General features: G+C 43.4%; 1 protein-coding gene across 1 annotated transcript in view; it reads left to right on the forward strand.

Annotated features, from left to right (window-relative positions):
• AASS (aminoadipate-semialdehyde synthase) overlaps window positions 1-23,356 on the forward strand; it is a 91,244-nt gene that overhangs the window by 16,108 nt on the left and 51,780 nt on the right. Inside the window, exon 3 of the mRNA XM_044280282.1 lies at window positions 22,579-22,755. Coding sequence (XP_044136217.1) covers window positions 22,579-22,755 — 177 coding nt within the window. The remainder of the gene's footprint in view (window positions 1-22,578; window positions 22,756-23,356) is intronic.

Below are 23,356 nucleotides of genomic sequence, written 5' to 3' on the forward strand. Positions count from 1 at the left end.
AATATTGTCCCAGTCACCTAACTTTTCTGTGCACAAGGGGCTATTCTTCTTAGGTGACGGTTCTAATTTTAAAGATAATAATCTGCTCTAAGGTCTCCCTCAATGTTATATTTTCCAGGGTAGAGAAAACATTAAAGGGGAACCGTTCCAAAAGAAGAAATATTCAATTAGTAAAAAGGGACTTGTGGCTTCTTCCAAAAAAGCTCTGTGCCCAAGATACGCTAATAGGGTAGTTTCGGAAGAAACTCCCAACCTAGTAGAAAAAGTTAAAGGGAACCTGTCATCAACTTTATGCTGACTGTACTGAGGGCAGTATAAAGTAGTGACAGAAATGCTGATTTCAGCAGTGTGTCACATATCAGCTAAAAGTAAGTGGTTGCCGGGAACCAGCAGCATCATCATCATTGCAGCCCAGGCCTTGAAAATAGTAAAATCTACCTGAGAAGAGTCATGGTTATTCATGAATTCCTGCTCTCCCTGCCCACCTGCTGATGATTGACAGTTTTCTACCTAGTTTTCTCCCTTTCTTTCTAGGACAGAACTGCCAATCATCAGCGGATGGGCAGGGAGAGCAGGAATTCATGAATAACCATGACTCTTCTCAGGTAGATTTAACTATTTTCAAGGTCTGTGCTGCAATGATGATGATGCTGGTTCTCGGCAACCACTTACTTTTAGCTCATGAGTGACACACCACTGAAATCGGCATTTCTGTCACTACTTTATACTGCCCTCAGTGAGGTCAGCATAAAGTTGATGACAGGTTCCCTTTAAGAGCCATGATTAGAGAGAAAGTTGAAGAAAAACTTTCGGCCATTGCTCCTAGAGCCTCCACATCCAAAACTCCTATTCTGGAAGAGCAGGCTTCTGATTTTGATGAAGGGGAAGTGTCTTCTGATACAAGCTCTAATGTCTCAGAGAATGCTTCTGGACGTCCGCTCTGTTCCATTGAAGATGCTTAATCTGTTAAAAACAATCAGTCACAATAAATTTGGAAGAACCCAAAGACCCCTTTCCGTTCAAGACCAAATGTTTTTGGGACTGGCGGACAGAAAGAAACGTGTTTTTCCTGTCCACAACAACATTAAGACTCTTATACATAATGAGAGGAAGGACCCTGAAGAGACAACCAGCATCCAAAATGTTTAAGAGAAAATATCCATTTGCTGAAGAAGATTCGTCTTCATGGTACAGACCCCCAAAGGTCGATGCTCCAGTGTCGAGAATTTCCAAGAAATCCTCACTGCCATTTGAGGATCTAAGGTTATTAAAAGACCCTATGGATAAAAAATGTGAATCTCTTCTTAAGAAGACCTCGGAGTCATCAACTGCAATGTTAAGACCAGGAATTTCTGCCACTTACATAGCTAGGACTCTATCCTTGGGGTTCTGTCAGCTAGAAGAACACTTAGGCTGGGTTCACACGGGCGTGTCCGGATTAGGTCCGGATGCGTCCCGGTGTATTGCGGCAAACCCGCATGATTAAGTATGCAATTACAGTCAGTTTTGACTGCGATCGCGTTCCGATGTCCAGTTTTTATCGCGCGGGTGCAATGTGTTTTGAACGCGCGTGATAAAATACAGACTGTAGTACCCAGACCCGAACTTCTTCACAGAAGTTCAGGTTTGGGTTCGGTTTTGTGTAGATGTTATTATTTTCCCTTATAACATGGTTATAAGCGAAAATAGGCATTCTGAATACAGAATGCCTAGTAGGTGATCAATTGAGGGTTAAAAAAAAAAATATATAATTTACTCGCCTTCTCCTTTTGAACGTGTAGGGGCCTATGGGGCCTGCGTTGTTTGATAAACGCGCAATATAGAGCATGCGATTTTCACGCAACGCATAAGTGATGCGTGAAAATCACAGCTCATGTGCACAGCCCCATAGAAATGAATGGGTCCAGATTCAATGCGTTCACCTCCCGCATTGCACCCGCGCGGAAATCTCGCCCGTGTGAACTCAGCCTTAGTGTGGCACTTCCAGGGAGAACATCCTGGCGTCCATCCCTATGCTTAAACAGGCCTCTAATTTTCTGGTTGATGACTCAGCGGAAATTGTGAAGCTTTCAGCAAAGACGGCAGCTCTATCCAACTCCTCCCGCAGAGCAGTTTGGTTGAGGTCATGGTCGGGTGATGCAGCGTCAAAAAATTGGTTGTGTTCCCTACCATGTGAAGGTGATTGTGTATTTGGAACCGCCTTAGATGACATCTTAAAGAAAGCCTCTGACAGGAAAAAGGGCTTTCCAACGGAGTCAAAATTCTTCCACCAAAGACTCTCCTTTTGCCCGTAATAGGTTTGACCAGAAGAAAAAAGAACCCAGCTCTTCCTGGCAATTATCAAAAGGGAAAAATTAAAGGTTTCCTATTCAACCCTGACAAATGCTCCTGTCCTTCATCCCAATGACACCAGAAGTCTGATGGAGTGAAGGCTAAAACTGTTTTGGTCAGCCTGGGAAAAAAATTCATGCCTCTCCTCTGGTTCTCTCAACCATAGAGGGGTACCGTCTAGAGTTCCTGCAGATCTCTCCAGACAAGTATCTGGAAAACTCAAAGTTGAAGAGAGAAAATCAGGAAGTGATGGACCAGCAGATGGCCTTTTTTGTAGAAGTAAGGCAATTATACAAGTCCCAGTAGAGGAACAGGGGAGAGGGTTTTACGCCTCAATATTCCTGGTCAAAAAACAAAACTGTTCCTTCCGGGCAATAATAAATCTGAAGCATCTGAAAAAGTACATTGTATACAGAAAGTTCAATTGGGGTGCCGGTAGGGTATATTGCGGATCCGCAATACACTACGGACGTGTGAATGGACCCTAAGAAGTGTTTCTGTTGTATCATGTATCTGGTTCAAGAAATTTTTTGTTATATGTTGAACTTTATTAAATTATGGCATTTACTTCTGAGTCCTAGGTTATTAACTGGAGAAGGTAATAGGGAGGGGGCCTTTTATTGGCTAAACTCACAGTTGTTTCCTGTCCCTGAGAAGGCGGGGTAACCCTTCAGGTGGATTTAGGGGTTAATTATTTACATTGGTGGCGCAGTGCCCAACCCCCCTCCCCAATATTATCTTTATTGGTAGCCACAGGGCCCTCCCACCCTTCTCATTGTTATAATCATTGGTGGCGCAATGTCCCCCCTAGTATTATCTTCATTGGTGGCCACAGGCCACCCATCCTCAGTATTTGCATTGGTGGCAGTGGCAGCTCCACAAGTGAAATCGTGGGGCTCTGATCGGTTACCATGGCATCCAGGACGCTACTGAAGCTATTCTTGGCTGCTATGGTAAGCTTCCTGCTGCTGTGTGCACAAAGCACAGAGCAGCAGGGAGAGTGTAAAGTCCTATTCACCCTGATAGAGATCTATTAGGGTGAAAAGGACCAGGGTTCTAGCCCCTAAGTTATTAAATAAAAAGTAAAAAAAACACCAAATAAGTTTTTTCGCCACCTGTCCCAATTTTACATACAAAATATATAAACAATAAAAAAATAAACATTAGGTATCGCCACGTTCGAAAAGGTCCAAACTATTAAAATATAAAAAATATCTCCTATGCGGTGCACGCTGTAACAGGAAAAAAATAAAAAAAACATGCAATTCACAATTTTTTTCACTATTATGTGTCGGACGTTCCATAAAATGCGGAATGCACGCAGCTTTTTTTGGTGTTTTTTATTTTTTGTGTATCGAGTATCGAAATACATTGTTCATCGAATCAAAATTTTGGTATGATCCTGAATACAGCGGATAAGAACTTTAGCCGAATCTTGGACAGAGATGATGGACAGGGCAGACTGTGGGTGTGGTAATAGAGACTGCATACAAATGCTGCTGCTCATTAGCCACACCCCATAATCCTCTCCTGTCTCCTCATCATCTCCATTCCCCCAGAGATTCACCTGTAGGATTATAATCCCTGACAAGCAGAGCAGAGAGGAGGATGAGGCAGGTGTTTACCTCAGTGTTGTGAAGTAACTTCTCTTACTTTATGATTAGGACAGATTTTGTGTGTACTAATAGGACGGCGGCCATTTTATTTCTCCTAATGATTGCTCCCTAGACAAAACGAGCCATTCTAAGTAATGAAAAAGGTATTTGAGAGCATATTTATCATAAAGTAATATTTAAATAATTTCATTTTCTTAAGTCGCGGAGAACCCCTTTGAGTGGATCTCGCAGTAAATGGCAGCCAATTTGAGCTGTGTTTTCTGTATGGATGAGGGTGAGCTGCTTATAACAGAATGGCTACTTGAATGTCCTGGTTCACTTTCAGGAACATTTATTAGGCTTCATTCACTTCACCGTTCAGTCTTTCCGTTCTCTGGCAGGAAAACAGAAAGGACGGATTCTGCACATAACGGAGCCCATGGGCCCCATAGACTATAATGGGGTCCGTTAGGTTTGCGCTCAGAAAAAGATTTTTGAAGTGGAGACAAAAGTCCTGCATGCACAACTTTTGTCTCTGCTCCAAAATCTGAGCGGAAACATAACAAACCCCATTATAGTCTATGGGGCCTGTGGGCTCTGTTCGGCTCAGTTATGTGCTGAATCCGTCCTTTCCGTTTTCCTGCCCCGAACAGAGAGGCTGAACGGTGATGTGATCGAAGCCTTACTTTGAGTGGTTTGTAGCATAAAGGATGGTGTTCACTGAAAGGACAGCAGAAGCTACATATAAAGGCAAACAGAGTATAACAGTACCTGAATAGCAGGATGCAGTTGGTTGAGAGGTGGGACCTCTGATCTCTATGAGCACATTTCAGCTTTTAAGAGTTGTAAAATGTCGATTCTTATAAGGAACCCAACAATAAAATTCGCAGAGGTCAGCTATTAATTTGTTTTTAAATGTAACAGTATTTCTTCAACTTTTACTTTTGTACCAGGGTCAACTATCTGGGCATTTATTGCATTTACTGGGCAATGCTGTTCAATACATGTAACGTTTAGAAAGTGTTTTGTTCCAGCGATTCAAGGACACCTTGTGTTACCACAAAGACACATTTTTCTCCCTTACTAGCGCAAAAACAAATGGAGAAGAATATTTCAAGTTTTCCTTTCATTGCAACGCCTTGGAAAACGTAAAAAGAGAGGGAGACAGAGTTCTTTCCTGTACACTCAGTTCACCTCAACTGGAACAAAGTAAAACTTTAGTTTTTCTGAAAGTGAATAGAGGGAATTTATCATAAGGGTAATATTTGAAGTCTGTGTGCAGTTCATTAAATATTGCATGTCTTGTTTTGACTAGAAATGCTCCTCCACTGGAGTAGGTTTGTGACTTTTTTTCCCCAACTTCTTTTTTCAGAAGTTGCTGCCTTTAGGCCCATTTCACATGACCATAAGGCGTGCCAGTATTGTGGACTGCACACAGCAGGTCTGCAGTACACGGACACCAGCCATGTGCGCTCAGTGATGGGGATGCATTGACTTAAATGGTCCCGCTATGACATGTCAGAGCGGAGGCACGGAACGGAAACACTCGGAAGCTCTTCCATGTCTCCGCACCGCAAACGATGGGACATGGCCTATCTTTGCCATACCTTGCGGAACGCTGACCCATTCAAGTCAATAGGTCCACATTATGGACCACTATGGACCACTATTTGCAGGCCGCATCACGGCGACCATACGATCGTGTGACTGAGCCCTTATCAAGGACTTTCTTGATAAATTATACATAGTTAATTGTTAAAGGGCAACTGTCAGCCAGGGCTCAGCTATTTTCAGCGGCCCCATAGAAACGAATGGAAGGCGGCTGAGCATGCGGAGTGTGCCCTCCAGCACTTTTTGGGCTCAGTTTAGGAGATAGGTGCGGGTCCCCGTGGTGGGACCCGCACCTGTTGGACAATGGGGGCATATTCTATGGATATACCCCCATGGTCTCAGATGAGACCACTTCTTTAAACTTATACCCATCAAAGTAAGCATATATCCCTTTTTAAAATGCTGATATAGCACCTACCATAACTGCTTCTTGGGGTCGTGCATTCCACAGTTTGACTATTCCAACTATAATAAATCCTTTTCTGTATTGATATCTAAATCACCTTTCCTCCGCACATAAAGAATGCTTCCTGATCCTTTGTGAAGTCCTTGGAACAAACAGATCCTGTGCCAGGTTTTTGTATTGACCACATATTATTTATACATTAAATGCGAACCCTGTAAGGCTCCAGTCAGATGTCTGTATGTGTTTTACGGATCCACGCATCCATGGATCAGATCCGCAAAACACATACGGACGTCTGAATGGAGCCTTACAGGGGGGTGATCAATGACAGGCGGGTGATCAAGGAGTGTATATGGGGTGATCACCCCCCTGTCATTGATCACCCCCCTGTAAGGCTCCATTCAGACATCCGTATGTGTTTTGTGGATCCGCAAAACACTGACACAGCGGATCCGCAAAACGCATACGGACGTCTGAATGGAGCCTTACAGGGGGGTGATCAATGACAGGGTGGTGATCACCCCATATAGACTCCCTGATCACCCCCCTGTCATTGATAACCCCCCTGTAAGGCTCCATTCAGACATTATTATTTTTTTTGGCACGAGTTAGCGGAAATTGATTTTATTTTTATTTTTTTCTTACAAAGTCTCTTATTCCACTAACTTGTGTCAAAAAATAAAATCTCACATGAACTCACCATACCCCTCACGGAATCCAAATGCGTAAAAATTTTTAGACACTTATATTCCAGACTTCTTCTCACGCTTTAGGGCCCCTAAAATGCCAGGGCATTATAAATACCCCACATGTGACCCCATTTCGGAAAGAAGACACCCCAAGGTATTCCGCGAGGGGCATATTGAGTTCATGAAAGATTGAAATTTTTGTCCCAAGTTAGCGGAAAGGGAGACTTTGTGAGAAAAAACAAAAAATATCAATTTCCGCTAACTTGTGCACAATTTTTTTTGTTCCGATGAACTCGCCATGCCCCTCATTGAATACCTTGGGGTGTCTTCTTTCCAAAATGGGGTCACATGTGGGGTATTTATACTGCCCTGGCATTTTAGAGGGGCCCTAAAGCGTGAGAAGAAGTCTGGGATCCAAATGTCTAAAAATGCCCTCCTAAAAGGAATGTGGGCCCCTTTGCGCATCTAGGCTGCAAAAAAGTGTCACACATGTGATATCGCCGTACTCAGGAGAAGTTGGGGAATGTGTTTTGGGGTGTCATTTTACATATACCCATGCTGGGTGAGATAAATATCTTGGTCAAATGCCAACTTTGTAAAAAAAAAAATGGGAAAAGTTGTCTTTTGCCGAGATATTTCTCTCACCCAGCATGGGTATATTTAAATGACACCCCAAAACACATTCCCCAACTTCTCCTGAGTACGGCGATACCACATGTGTGACACTTTTTTGCAGCCTAGGTGGGCAAAGGGGCCCACATTCCAAAGAGCACCTTTTTTTGATTTCACAGGCCATTTTTTACAGATTTTAATTTCAAACTACTTTGCATGCATTTGGGCCCCTAAAATGCCAGGGCAGTATAACTACCCAACAAGTGACCCCTTTTTGGAAAGAAGACACCCCAAGGTATTTCATGATGGGCATAGTGAGTTCATGGAAGTTTTTATTTTTTGTCACAAGTTAGTGGAATATGAGACTTTGTAAGTAAAAAAATAAATAAAAAAATTCATTTTCCGCTAACTTGTGACAAATAATAAAAAGTTCTATGAACTCACTATGCCCATCAGTGAATACCTTGGGGTGTCTACTTTCCGAAATGGGGTCATTTGTGGGGTTTTTCTACTGTCTGGGCATTGTAGAATCTCAGGAATCATGACAGGTGCTCAGAAAGTCAGAGCTGCTTCAAAAAGCGGAAATTCACATTTTTGTACCATAGTGACCCAAACAATTTTTTTTTTTACCCAAACATATGTATAACAATAAATTTAGCGAAAAATGTATATATAGATGTCGTTTTTTTTATTTTATTTTTTTTACAACTGAAAGTGAAACATTTCATTTTTTTTGTAAAAATTTCGTTAAATTTTGATTAATAACAAAAAAAGTAAAAATGTCAGCAGCAATGAAATACCACCAAATGAAAGCTCTTAGTGAGAAAAAAAGGAGGTAAAATTCATTTGGGTGGTAAGTTGGATGACCGAGCAATAAACGGTGAAAGTAGTGTAGGGCAGAATTGTAAAAAGTGGTCTGGTCATCAAGGGTGTTTAATCTAGGGGGCTGAGGTAGTTAACCACCCTGCCTGGCACCCATGTCGCTTCTGAAGCCTGTCACCGCGATGCTAGGCAGGCTTGTTCCCGTCGCGGCCTGCTATTCGGCTTTATCCTCCATAGTCTTGGCCATTGTCAACTGTAGTTCTGTCTGTCTATATTTTATAGTCAAAGCTGAGTTTTTTTAAGTTTGAACCAGAGCAGAGTTCGGTTTCAAGTTTTAAAGTGGTTTTCCACTTTAATAATCAACTGCCGAAGTTATTTAACGAAGTCACACGTGACTTACTTCTGCAAATCTGAGCCTATACATTCTAAGGCTACTTTCACACTAGCGTTCGTCGGTCCGCTCGTGAGCTCCGTTTGAAGGGGCTCACGAGCGGACCCGAACGCAGCCGTCCAGCCCTGATGCAGTCTGAATGGAGCGGATCCGCTCAGACTGCATCAGTCTGGCGGCGTTCAGCCTCCGCTCCGCTCGCCTCCGCACAGACAGGCGGACAGCTGAACGCTGCTTGCAGCGTTCGGGTGTCCGCCTGGCCGTGCAGAGGCGTGCGGATCCGTCCAGACTTACAATGTAAGTCAATGGGGACGGATCCGTTTGAAGATGCCACAATATGGCTCAATCTTCAGGCGGATCCGTCCCCCATTGACTTTACATTGAAAGTCTGGACGGATCCGTACGAGGCTATTTTCACACTTAGCTGTTATATGCTAAAATAATGCAGACGGATCCGTTCTGAACGGAGCCTCCGTCTGCATTATGATCGGATCCGATCGAACGCTAGTGTGAAAGTAGCCTAATACTGTACGGAGGCGGATCTCTGTACAGTATTATTCTGAAGTTTTGAACGAAGTGGTTTCGGATGAAGCATCTGAAGCTCGCTTCGCTCAACACTGATTACTATACTTCTTATGGGAGTATAGTAATATTCTATAAAAAACTAAGTAGTGGACATTGTAGCCTCCTAGAAGGGCTACAGAAATATATATATATATAAAAAAAACTTTAAAATATCCCCCTTTTCTTAGAATAAAAAAACACATAAACCATGTGCATCACCTAATCTGAAAATGCCCGCACTGTTAAAATCTAAAAATATTTTTCCAATATGGCAAATGGTTTAAAAATGTAATAAAATGTGATCAATAAGTTACTCCCACTCCATAATGGAATCAATAAAAATTACAGATCATCCCGCAAAAAATGAGCATCCATACAGCTCAGTAGACATAACTATAAAAAAAAGTTATGGGTCAGAATATGGTGATTTTTTTATTTTATTTTATTTATTTTTTTTTCCCCCCAAAGTTTTAATTTTAATTAATTTTTTCAGTATTTAGACATACAACAATTCCACGTATGTATAAGTATTATAAGTGTACTAATCCACATATGAAGGGCACAGGCCAGTTTTGCCGCAAACGAAATGCCGTAGGGACAAAACCTGTACAACTATGAAGGAATTGCATTTTTTTTTTCCAGCTTCCCACTACATTGCATGCCAGTGAACCTGTCACCTCTACTATGCTACCCTTGCTAAGAGTTTCTAAATGTTCATTGTGTTACCCTAAACATATAAATTACACTTTTTTTTTTATTTCATTTGTAGACTAATTCAATATGTATTATGCATTTTTGTACTTTCCGCCTTTTATGCAAATTAATATGAGTCATATCTTACTTGTGTGACCAGAGAAGAGTCATATTTTCAAGCTCTGTCTCATCTCAGGTTAATTTGGATATGTATCAAATCGTTTTTTTTACACAATAAAAGCACACCGAGCTATGGGGACTGGGTATTGCGGATGTGCTAGCGGCCATCTAGCAACCCATGTCCTCAGCTCTATACCCAAAATCCAGGTGACAGGTTCCCTTTAAATGCTGGCATTAGAAAGTAAAGTTGTCTCGCAAAAAATAAGCCCTCATACCGCTATGTGAACAAAAAAAACTCTGGTATCCTAAGGGTTAAAGAGGACCTGTCACCACGAAATGCAGAGCAATCATGTTACAGAGCAGGAGGAGCTGAGCAGATTGATATATAGTTGTAATGGAAAAGATTCAGTAAAACATGTAGTTTATACATTTAAAGGGATTCTGTCTACCGGCGATCTAGCCGTGCATGTCTGCATCTCTATAGCCCAAAACTTGGTGACAGAATCCCTTAAAATCAGAAAGAGGAGAGATTTAAATTGTTCATGGGGGAGGTGTTATCATGTATACAGCTACCTCTGTATACACAGTTACACAAGGAATGCTATCAATCACTGATGACACCTCCCTTTGTACTGATAGCTGTTCATGGCGGTGGTCTTAAGTTGGATTTAGATGGTCAGACTAGCGGGAACGAACTTTCCTGCAAACACTCGTTCCCGACAATCTGCCTGTCTAAGGGCTCATGCATACGATTGCAAGGTCTCCATGCCCATATTTTGGACCACAAAAGGCCAGTGCCCATATATTTCGGACCAGCCATGTACCCTACGTGCTGTTAACTTGAATGGGTCCGTGATCTGCTAGATACGGCCATAGATGGGACATGTCCTATCTTTAGCAGAGCGGAAGCATGGATCCGAAGCCCACAGAAACAATATGAAGCACTTCCGTGGGCTGTCGAGTCCATGGTTCCGCACTGCAAAAGACATGTCTTATCTTTTGCCATATCTTGTGGATTGCGGACCCATTCAAGTCAATGCTTGAATGCTTCCTTCCCAACAATTGACTTCTCTCCAGCCTGTCTGTGTGCCTTTAAAGTGTAACTGTCTTTTTTTTTTTTTTTTTTTTTTTTTTTTATAATGTGTAGGGGCACTGATACTGTCCATTTTACGGACAAGGATAAGACCGTTCTATAGAGGGCCGGACACTCCGCTCTGCAAAAACGGCTATGGACCTGTGCAAGAGCCCTAACTGTGGAGACATTGCTCCACGCTGCTGCCCTCACTGCTGTGTATGTATGTATTAGGGCTGGGCGATATGGTCTAAAATCTATATCGCAATATAATTTGAAGCATGTGTGATATAACGATATATCGCAATATATTATTTTCTTCTGTATGTATACAAATTACATGGCAATCATCCCCATTCCATTGCCACCATCATCATGTCCCCCGGCCAGTGTCATCAGCCTCATGCCATTGCCAAATCATCATGTCCCCCAGCCCACGCCATCAGCCGCAATGCCATAGCCATCCACGCCCCAGTAGATTTGGGCTCCTGCTAATATACTTACCTTTCCTGCAGGGTGCGTGACTGGCTGATGGAGTCTGCAGTAGATGAACCGCGTCTTCTTCCCAGCATGCACTGGGAGGCACCTGACGGTCACACACAGCATCAGCCAGCACGCTAATGATGTGTGCACACAAGGCCTTGACCTTGTGTGCAGAGTTGGGAGGCCACGGAGCGGTGAGTGAGAAGCTTTCTCAATTCACTGTTCCGTGGTAATCTATCGCGATATGTCGATATAGCTAAAATCTATATCGTTGCCCGAATTTATGTTGATAATATCGTATATTGTTTTTATCGCCCACCCCTAATATGTATGTGTGTGTGTGTGTGTGTGTGTGTGTGTATATATATAATATTATAGAAAGTGAGGTGGAGCGTGTCTCCACAGTTAAGTAAACAGTGGACAGGGAGCGTTGCTAAGGCACAAAATAAGTCACTTTAGATCTATTTTTGTAATAGAAATGTATGATTTCAGTAGTTAAGGTATATTGCAAAAGTGGTCAGTATCACTTCCCCCATTACAAAAATAAAATAAAAAATTAATAACCGTTTAAAGGGGTTGTGTCACTTCAGGAAATGACATTTACCATGGTAGAGAAAGTTAATACAAGGCACTTACTAATGTATGGGGATTGTCCATATTGCCTCCTTTGCTGGATGGATTCATTTTTCCATCAAAATATACATTACTCGCTTCCATGGTTTTGAACCACCCTACAATCTTTCAGTGATGGTCTGCTTGCACACTGTAGGAAAAAGCATATAGACTGGTACTTTTTACTATATTGTGCAAGCACGACCACTGCTGCTGGATTGCAGGGTGGTTGTAACCATGGAAACAAATAGTTTATAATGTGATTGAAAAAGGAATCCAACCAGCAAAGGTAGCAATATGAATAATAATGTATTCTTTCTACATAATAAATTCTATTTCCTGAAGTGAGACAACCCCTTTAAAGCCTCAGTCACACGGTCAGTGTTCGGTTAGTGATTTTTGTCAGTGATTGTGAGCCAAAAACCGCATTGGAGCCTCCACAGACACAATGGAAAGATCTGCACCTGTTCTGTGTTTAGAGCCACACCTGGTTTTGGCTCAAAATCACTGACCGAACACTGACGTGTAATTGAGGCTTAAAAGGGTTCTGCACTTTGTTTAACCGCCTCTGGACCGCCTAACGCAGATGTGCGGTCCGGAGGCGGCAGCCCTGCGCAGAGTGACTCATATACGCGTCATCTCGCGAGGGCCGAGATTTCCTGTGAACGCGCGCACACAGGCGCGCGCGTTCACAGGAACTGAAGGTAAGCGAGTGGATCTCCAGCCTACCAGCGGCGATCGCTCGCTGGCAGGCTGGAGATGTGATTTTTTTTTTTTTAACCCCTAACAGGTATATTAGACGCTGTTTTGATAACAGCGTCCAATATACCTGCTACCTGGTCCTCTGGTGGTCCCTTTTGTTTGGATCGACCACCAGAGGACACAGGTAGCTGTGTAAAGTACCACAAAACACTACACTACACTACCCCACCCCCGTCACTTATTAACCCCTTATGAACCCATGATCACTCCATATAGATTCCTTGATCACCCCCTGTCATTGATCACCCCCCTGTAAGGCTCCGTTCAGACGTCCGTATGATTTTTACGGATCCACGGATCGGATCCGCAAAACACATACGGACGTCTGAATGGAGTCTTACAAGGGGGGTGATCAATGACAGGCGGGTGATCACCCATATAGATTCCCTGATCACCCCCCTGTAAGGCTCCATTCAGACGTCCGTATGCGTTTTGCGGATCCGATCCATGTATCCGTGGATCCGTAAAAATCATACGGACGTCTGAATGGAGCCTGACAGGGGGGTGATCAATGACAGGGAGTGATCAGGGAATCTATATGGGTGATCACCCGCCTGTCATTGATCACCCCCCTGTAAGGCTCCATTCAGACGTCCGTATTTGTTTTGTGGATCCGTAAAAATCATACGGACATCTGAATGGAGCCTCACAGGGGGGTGATCACCCCATATAGACTCCCTGATCATTGATCATCCCCCTGTAAGGCTCCATTCAGACATTTTCTTTGGCCCAAGTTAGCGGAATTTTTTTTTTTTTTTTTTTTTTTTTTTTTTCTTACTAAGTCTCATATTCCACTAACTTGTGTCCAAAAATAAAATCTCACATGAACTCACCATACCCCTCACGGAATCCAAATGCGTAAATTTTTTTAGACATTTATATTCCAGACTTCTTCTCACGCTTTAGGGCCCCTAAAATGCCAGGGCAGTATAAATACCCCACATGTGACCCCATTTCGGAAAGAAGACACCCCAAGGTATTGCGTGAGGGGCATATTGAGTCCATGAAAGATTGAAATTTTTGTCCCAAGTTAGCGGAAAGGGAGACTTTGTGAGAAAATACAAAAAAAAATAAAAAATTCCGCTCACTTGTGCCCAAAAAAAATATTTCTATGAACTCGCCATGCCCCTCATTGAATACCTTGGGGTGTCTTCTTTCCAAAATGGGGTCACATGTGGGGTATTTATACTGCCCTGGCATTTTAGGGGCCCGAAAGCGTGAGAAGAAGTCTGGGATCCAAATGTCAAAAAATGCCCTCCTAAAAGGAATTTGGGCCGCTTTGCGCATCTAGGCTGCAAAAAAGTCACACATCTGGTATCGCCGTACTCAGGAGAAGTTGGGCAATGTGTTTTGGGGTGTCATTTTACATATACCCATGCTGGGTGAGATAAATATCTTGGTCAAATGCCAACTTTGTATAAAAAAATGGGAAAAGTTGTATTTTGCCAAGATATTTCTCTCACCCAGCATGGGTATATGTAAAATGACACCCCAAAACACATTCCCCAACTTCTCCTGAGTACGGCGATACCAGATGTGTGACACTTTTTTGCCGCCTAGGTGGCACACATTCCAAAGAGCACCTTTCGGATTTCACAGGGCATTTTTTACACATTTTGATTTCAAACTACTTACCACACATTAGGGCCCCTAGAATGCCAGGGCAGTATAACTACCCCACAAGTGACCCAATTTTGGAAAGAAGACACCCCAAGGTATTCCGTGAGGGGCATGGCGAGTTCCTAGAATTTTTTATTTTCTGTCACAAGTTAGCGGAAAATGCAGATTTTTTATTTTTTTTTTCCCCAAAGTCTCATATTCCACTAACTTTGTAAGAAAAAATAAAAATAAAATCATTTTCCGCTAACTTGTGACTAAAAATAAAAAGTTCTATGAACTCACTATGCCCATCAGCGAATACCTTAGGGTGTCTACTTTCCGAAATGGGGTCATTTGTGGGGGTTTTCTACTGTTTGGGCATTGTAGAACCTCAGGAAACATGACAGGTGCTCAGAAAGTCAGAACTGCTTCAAAAAGCGGAAATTCACATTTTTGTACCATAGTTTGTAAACGCTTTTTTTTTTTTGCCCAAACATTTTTTTTTTAATCAAAGACATGTAGAACAATAAATTTTGAGAAAAATGTATGTATGGATGTCGTTTTTTTTTGCAAAATTTCACAGCTGAAAGTGAAAAATGTCATTTTTTTGCAAAAAAATCGTTAAATTTCGGTTAATAACAAAAAAGTAAAAATGTCAGCAGCAATGAAATACCACCAAATGAAAGCTCTATTAGTGAGAAGAAAAGGAGGTAAAATTCATTTGGGTGGTAAGTTGCATGACCGAGCAATAAACTGTGAAAGTAGTGTAGTGCAGAAGTGTAAAAAGTGGCCTGGTCATTAAGGGGGTTTCAGCTAGCGGGGTTGAAGTGGTTAAACTGATGATCTATCCTCTTTCCTGAAGTGACAGAACCCCTTTAAACGGTTATTCATTTTTATTTTTATTTTTTTTAATTTTTTTTTTAAATGGGGGAAGTGATACTGACCATTTTTGTAATATACCTTAATTACTGAAATCATACATTTCTATTACAAAAATAGATCTAAAGTGACTTATTTTGTGCCTCTGGATAGATCATCCGCTTCTGATCCGCAGGGGTCCGACACCCGGGACCCCCGCCGATCAGCTGTTTGAGAAGGCAGCGGCGCTCAAGCAGCGCCGCGGCCTTCTCGCTGTTTACCGCTTGCCGAGTGATGTCACGACTTGTATCAACTGGGCGGGGCTAAGCTCCATTCAAGGGAACTAGTCGTGATGTCACTGGGCCTGCGGTAAACTGAGAAGGCCGCGGCGCTGCTGGAGCGCCGCTGCCTTCTCAAACAGCTGATCGGCGGGGGTCCCGGGTGTCGGACCCCCACCGATCAAAAGCTGATGATCTATCTAGAGGATAGATAATCAGTTTAAACAAAGTGCCGAACCCCTTTAAGGCTGGTTTCATACAAGCGAGTGAATGCGTTAAACCCGCAGCGTGTGTCTGTGAGAGCTCCTGTCCTGACCTACATAGCACTGATAGGATCGCCTAACATTATATTGTAACTCTTAGGCCTCATGCACACGACCGTTGTGTGCATCCGTGGCCGTTGTGCCGTTTTCCGTTTTTTTTTTACGGACCCATTGACTTTCAATGGGTCAGTGGAAAAATCGGAAAATGCACCGTTTTGCAGCCGCATCCGTGATCCGTGTTTCCTGTCCGTCCCCAAAAATATGACCTGTCCTATTTTTTTGACAGACAACGGTTCACGGACCCATTCAAGTCAATGGGTTCGTGAAAAAACACGGATGCACACAAGATTGGCATCCGTGGCCGTAGGCTACTTTTACACAGACTGATCCGCAAATCTGTCTGCATAAAAGCTTTTTCAGAGCTGAGTTTTCATGGTGATGGGGACGCTTCAGGTTAGAATATACTAAAAGAACTGTGTACATGACTGCCCTCTGCTGCATGGCAGGTTCTGCCAGGCAGCAGGGGGCAGATCCCCCCCCCCACCTGTATTTAACACATTGGTGGCCAGTGGGGCCGGCCCCCCCCTCCCTCCCTTGTAGTACTGTAGATTAATTGGTGGCCAGTGCGGCTGGGCCCCCCTCCCTCCCCTGTAGTACTGTAGATTCATTGGTGGCCAGTGCGGCCGGCCCCCCCTCCCTCCCCTGTAGTACTGTAGATTCATTGATGGCCAGTGGGTCCCCCCCCCCCCCTCTCCTAATTCAAATCTCCCCCCCTATCATTGGTGGCAGCGGAGAGTACTGATCGGAGTCCCAGTTTAATCGCTGGGGCTCCGATCGGTAACCATGGCAACCAGGACACTACTGCAGTTCCGGTTGCCATGGTTACTTAGCAATTTGTAGAAGCATTATACTTACCTGCGAGCTGCGATGTCTGTGACCAGCTGGGCGCTCCTCCTACTGGTAAGTGACAGGTCTGTGCGGCGCATTGCTTAATGATCTGTCCCTTTCCAGTCGGAGAAGCTCCCGGCCGGACACAGACATCGCAGCTCGCAGGTAAGTATAATGCTTCTACAAATTGCTACGTAACCATGGCAACCGGGACTGCAATAGCGTCCTGGTTGCCATGGTTACCGATCGGAGCCCCAGCGATTAAACTGGGACTCCGATCGGTACTCTCCGCTGCCACCAATGATAGGGGGGAGATTTTAATTAGGAGGGGGGGGGGCCCACTGGCCACCAATGAATCTACAGTACTACAGGGGAGGGAGGGGGGGCCGGCCGCGCTGGCCACCAATGTGTTAAATACAGGGAGGGGGGGTCTGCCCCCTGCTCCCTGGCAGCACCTGCCAGGCAGCAGGGGGAAGTCATGTACACAGTTCTTTGAGTATATTCTAACCTGAAGCGTCCCCATCACCATGGGAACGCCTCTGTGTTAGAATATACTGTTGGATCTGAGTTTCACGATCTAACTCAAATCTGATGGTATATTCTAACGGAGCGTTCCCATGGTGATGGGGACGCTTCAATTTAAAATATACCATTGGATTGGAGAAAACTCTGATCCAATGGTATAAAAGGGACTCCTGACTTTACATTGAAAGTCAATGGGGGACGGATCCGTTTGCAATTGCACCATATTGTGTCAACGTCAAACGGATCCGTCCCCATTGACTTGCATTGTATTTCTGGACGGATCCGTTTGGCTCCGCACGGCCAGGCGGACACCAAAACGACTTTTTTTTCATGTCCGTGGATCCTCCAAAAATCAAGGAAGACCCACGGACGAAAAAACGCTCACTGACCTACGGACCCCGTTTTTGTGGACCAAAAAACCCCCCAAAAAACGGTTGTTTGCATGAGGCCTTAGAATGTATTAATTAGCAAAGGAAGCAGAATGGATAACAGTACATTAGTAAGCGCCTTGTATTAACTTCCTCTACATAAGTGCCATTTACTGAAGTGAGACAACCCCTTTAAGTTATAAAAAGCAGAGATATAAATGTATAAATTAGGCTACTTTCACACTTGCGCTTGATCGGATCCGATCATATTAATGCAGACGGAGGCTCCGTTCAGTACGGATCCGTCTGCATTAATAACTTTCTAAGTGTGAAAGTAGCCTGAGCGGATCCGTTCAGACTTTCAATGTAAAGTCAATGGGGGACGGATCCGCTTGAAGATTGAGCCATATAGTGTCATCTTCAAGCGGATCCGTTCCCATTGACTTACATTGTAAGTCTGAACGGATCCGCTCGCCTCCGCACGGCCAGGCGGACAGCTGAACGCTGCAAGCAGCGTTCATCTGTCCGCCTGGCCGTGCGGAGGCGAGCGGAGCGGAGGCTGAACGCCGCCAGGCTGATGCAGTCTGAGCAGATCCGCTCCATTCAGACTGCATCAGGGCTGGACGGAGGCGTTCGGGTCCGCTCGTGAGCTCCTTCAAACGGAGCTCACGAGCGGACCGACAAACGCAAGTGTGAAAGTAGCCTTACAGGTTTTACTAAAACTTTTCTTATAAAACTATACACAAATCTGCTCAGCTCCTCCTGCTCTATAACAGGCTGCCTGCAGATTGCACTGCATTTTGTGCAGACAGATTCTCTTTAAGAAAACCACAACGTTTCGTTGTACTTGCAGTGCTTTCTGTTAAACTGTAGCAGTTTTACTGGTATGATGCATGTTAGATGACAAAACAATTGAATGTGCAAGGCTACGTTCAAATCTCCATATCTACTATAGCGGAATACTACTGTTCCTGCCTGACTGCTCCCCATTGACTATAATGCGAACCAATGGTGATAGGCACACTTTCCGGCAAAAAATGGCTGGACAAATACCGCTGTATGTAGTATTTTTGGTCAGGCTGACAGCAGACATTTATGACGGAACTCCTACCGCTAATGTTAACCAAATGTAAGCTGCATTAAATACTACCTCCGGTGATCTTATAAGGGCCAGTTCACACGACTGATTTTGAAAACCACGCTTAAAAATATCAGCACGGAATCCGTTTTATTTTTCTGCTCATTTTTTATGCGTTTTTCCGACACATCTTTATTTTTATTTATTTTTTACAAATGGGTGTTTTTTACACATATCAAAGAAAAGCAGCATTTTTTTTATATGAATAAAATACTGTTTTAAGGGCCCTTTCACACCTGCGTTATAGTCTTCCGGCATAGAGTTCCGTCGTCGGGGCTCTATGCCGGAAGAATACTGATCAGGATTTTCCTAATGCATTCTGAATGGACAGTCCGTCCTTCAGGATGCATCAGGATGTCTTCAGTTCCGGAACGGAACGTTTTTTGGCCGCAGCAAATAGCGCAGCATGCTGCGCTTTTTGCTCCGGCCAAAAATCCGGAACACTTGCCGCAAGGCCGGATCCGGAATGAATGCCCATTGAAAGGCATTGATCCGGATCCGGCCTTAAGCTAAACGTCGTTTCGGCGCATTGCCGGATGCGACGTTTAGCTTTTTCTCAATGGTTACCATGGCTGCCGGGACGCTAAAGTCCTGGCAGCCATGGTAAACTGTAGTGGGGAGAGGGGAGCAGCATACTTACCATCCGTGCGGCTCCCGGGGCGCTCCAGAGTGACGTCAGGGCGCCCCAGGCGCATGGATGACGTGATCGCATGGATCACATGATCCATGCGCATGGGGCGCTCTGACGTCATTCTGGAGCGCCCCGGGAGCCGCACGGATGGTAAGTATGCCGCTCCCCCGCTCCCCACTACTACTATGGCACCCAGGACTTTAATAGCGTCCTGGGTGCCATAGTAACACTGAAAGCATTTTGAAGACGGATCCGTCTTCAAATGCTTTCAGTACACTTGCGTTTTTCCCGGATCCGGCGTGTAATTCCGGCAAGTGGAGTACACGCCGGATCCGGACAACGCAAGTGTGAAAGAGGCCTTAGTTTGTTTTTTAGCTGATTTTGAGGCAAACATGTTCCAAAATCAGTGCTGAAGATTCAGTGTGAACTAGTGTTTCATGCGTATCTTTGGAATACTTATTTAATACTATATATCTTTTGGACTATTCCTCTGGTACCGCATTTGTATCGAGAACCGAGATCCCCCAACTCCGTACAGGCGACGTCAGGCCACCGTGTCAGCCTTCGATTGAAAATGGTTGTGGCCACAACTATGTAAACGGCTCACTGTACAGTGTTTTTTTATGTAACTCCCATTCACTTCTATTCGAATTTCCCTAAAATGTACATACCTCCCGTAGAAATGAATGTGAGTTACGTAAAAGGCATTGCACGGCAAGCTTGGCTGTTTCTTTAATCCCAACCACCTTATCTTTCAATCATGGACTAAATGTGGTGACCAGCCACTGTCTGGATGGGACTAAAGAACCTGTATTCTCGAGACAAGTGCAGGTCCCAGAGGTGGGACTGCACCTGTTGCACATATCCTGTAAATGTGTGATGAAAATAACCCTTTAAGTGTATGTGTGAGGCAGCACAGGTGCTATTGATTCATGGGCATTGAGCATCTGGGATCACTTTTTTTTTTAATCACTACTAAAAATGTTTCAAAACTTACTACAAGATGATCATGTCTACACAAAGTAGCTATTTAGCACCTATTCTTTTCAGGCACATTTGAATTATGTCTTCAGATATTTTGCCTACCAATGTGTTACCACATTACACTTATTCAGTCAGGCATACCGCATGCTTGTTACGTCTGCTGCATTTGCCCAATTTTCCTTATCAGTACCATACAATATAAGCACCATACAACACATCTACAAATATATACATTTAGATTCAGTAATGCCATCTGCATTATGGTAATGTTTCAGATTCTGTCAGTCTCATTCAAGATTACTTTATACATTACCATTACCATCAGACCGTCGGCTAAAACATGTAAGGTATATTCTCGTGTGGAGCAAATCAAAGCTTGTTCCTGCATGCAGATATCACTTGTGTATTTTACTAATTAATACCAGATACCAATAGCTATTCCCTTGTTTTTATTTTCAGATTGTAATTTTTTTACATTTTATTTTAATATACGTAATTGGCATTCAGCAAACTATTTAGAACCAGTAGACTGGCAATGACCTACTGATCTCTAGACATGCTCTATAACAGTGATGGCTAACCTTGGCACTCCAGCTGTGGTAAAACTACAACTCCCAAGATGCCCCCCATGCTTGGCTGCTCTCAGAACTGTATAGAAATAAATGGAGCATGCTGGGAGTCGTAGTTTCACCACAGCTGGAGTGCCAAGGTTAGCCATCACTGCTCTATAACCTGTGCAGAGCTCATTTTACAGGGAGGAGGAGATATGCTGCGACATCACCTATTGTGAATGGTGGATCCTGTGTAATCTTTATAGATCCAATTGTAACTCTGTCTGTTATGAGAATGAGATTACTACTTAGAAGTGATCTCTAAAAATAGAAAGTGTAAGAGTATTATGAGGCTTAGTAGTCAGTGTAAAATGATCAATATTTAGCCTTTATTTTATTTATTTTTATTCAAGAAAATGTTCCAACTACAGTTCTTTCTGCAGTTAAACCCTTCCCGACATCTGCCATACATGTACAGTGGATGTCAGGTCTATAAAGATGATGCCCAGAGAAGAGCGAGCGCCATAGTGACTAGGTGCCTGCTGTTTCACATATCGGACTCCCCGGGCCTAATGTCTATGATTGGTGATAATGCCAATCACAGACCTTTAACCTCTCGGATGTCATGATCAAATGTGACCACAGCATCTGAAAGGCCAAGTGTGTTCTTGCTGGGCAGGAACGCCTCACCCTGGCTGAGTTCGGGTAAGGCGTTCCTTTGAAGTAATAAGCCACCGCCTGTACTGGGCTTCTAGAAAGTTAGCCATCACAGTCCTATAAAGTATTGACTCTGGGGGACTGAATACAAATGTGTACCATACTTTCCAGATTTGTATATATTAAAAATTTTGACGCCCATGTATCATTTTCTTTTTTTTTTCCCCACACATATATGCTACTTTGTGTTGGTCGGTCACATTAAATTCCAATAAAATACTTTTAAGTTTGCAGGTGTAATGTGAAAAAATTTGGAAAAGTTAAAGGGGTATGAATACTTTTTCAAAGCGCTGTAAAAACACTTACAAAGAGAAAGCTATCAATCACTGATAACACCCCCACCTCCCAAATGTAAAGCTGAAGTCAGAAAAAGTAGTTATATAAATGTATAAATTGCATGTTTTACTGGACATTTTCCCATAATACTGTATGTCAATCTGCTCAGCTTCTTTTGCCCTATAACGTGCTGCCTGCAGACTGCTCTATGTTTTGTGATGACAGGTCCTCTACAAATATAGATAGTGACGTGGAAATGTCCTGCCATACACATGAGGTGCAAGGATGTTACCAGTATTTTACTCTTTTGTCAATCCTTTATCCCTCTTTGACAGTTGTGGTCAAAATATATGGGAGTGTTTTGTGACGTGTGAGTCTTCTCCAGTTGTTTTCTATCAAACCCCAGCTAGTGGAAAAATTAACCACGCCTACGTTCTGTATAGCCACCAGAAAGAACATGTCAGTACAAGGTAATTGGTTGACATAAATCGATTTGTCTCCACTCAAACTGTGGTCTTTGGCTAAAACCTCAGACCTCAACCTCCTTTATAATGCGAGTATGTATGAAACTATCTATAACCTACACAAACACTGGCATGACACTAACATGATGTGCTGAACTGTCATGCTCTAAATTTACTGTGAAGGTGTGGTACCAAAATACTTACCGTAGAAAAGTGCTTTGTATTATATTTCTTCATTATTTTGCATTATTATGGGTTTTTTTTTCTCTTCTTTTCAGGACTATATCAAAGCTGGTGGAATTCTTCAGGAAGACATCTCTGAGGCATCACTAATTGTGGGAGTGAAGAGACCACCAGAAGAAAAACTGATTCCCAGAAAGACATATGCTTTCTTTTCTCACACTATAAAGGCTCAGGAGGCAAATATGTCATTGTTAGATGAAATACTAAAACAAGTAAGAATTAACATAATTTCTGTTCTGTACTATAAACAATAGAAAGGAACCAATGTAAAACACCTCTGACACGGCTCTTGTTTAAGATGCACAAAAAGGATTGAGGTAGATGGTGTCTGATATATTCTTTTTATGCATGGTGAGGGATGGAGTTATATGCTATCTTTATAGTCATCCATTATGCTTTTCGTTAAAGGGGTCTCTGGGAATTAAAGAGGCTGTCTCATCTGAGACAATGGGGGCATATCTAAGATATGCCCCCATTGTCTGATAGGTGCCACCCACCACTGGGACCCGCGCCTATATCGAGAACGGAGCTGGCCAAAGTGGTGGCTGGAGGACTTTGGTCTGACCTCCACCAAGTGCTCTCCCCATAGAAGAGAATAGGAGCGCACTGCGCATGACCGGCCACCACTCCCAATCATTTCTTTAGGCCCGACGGAAATATCTGAGCCAGTGCTCGGCCATTTTCGGCGGCCTCATAGAAATAAATGGAGAGCGGCTGAGCATGCTCAGTGCCCCCTCCACCACTTTTTGGGCTCAGTTTAGGAGATAGGTGCGGGTCCCACTGCTGGGACCCACACCTATCAGACAATGATGG

This window comes from Bufo gargarizans, chromosome 2 (assembly GCF_014858855.1).
Source record: "Bufo gargarizans isolate SCDJY-AF-19 chromosome 2, ASM1485885v1, whole genome shotgun sequence".
In the NCBI taxonomy this organism is placed as follows: domain Eukaryota; kingdom Metazoa; phylum Chordata; class Amphibia; order Anura; family Bufonidae; genus Bufo; species Bufo gargarizans.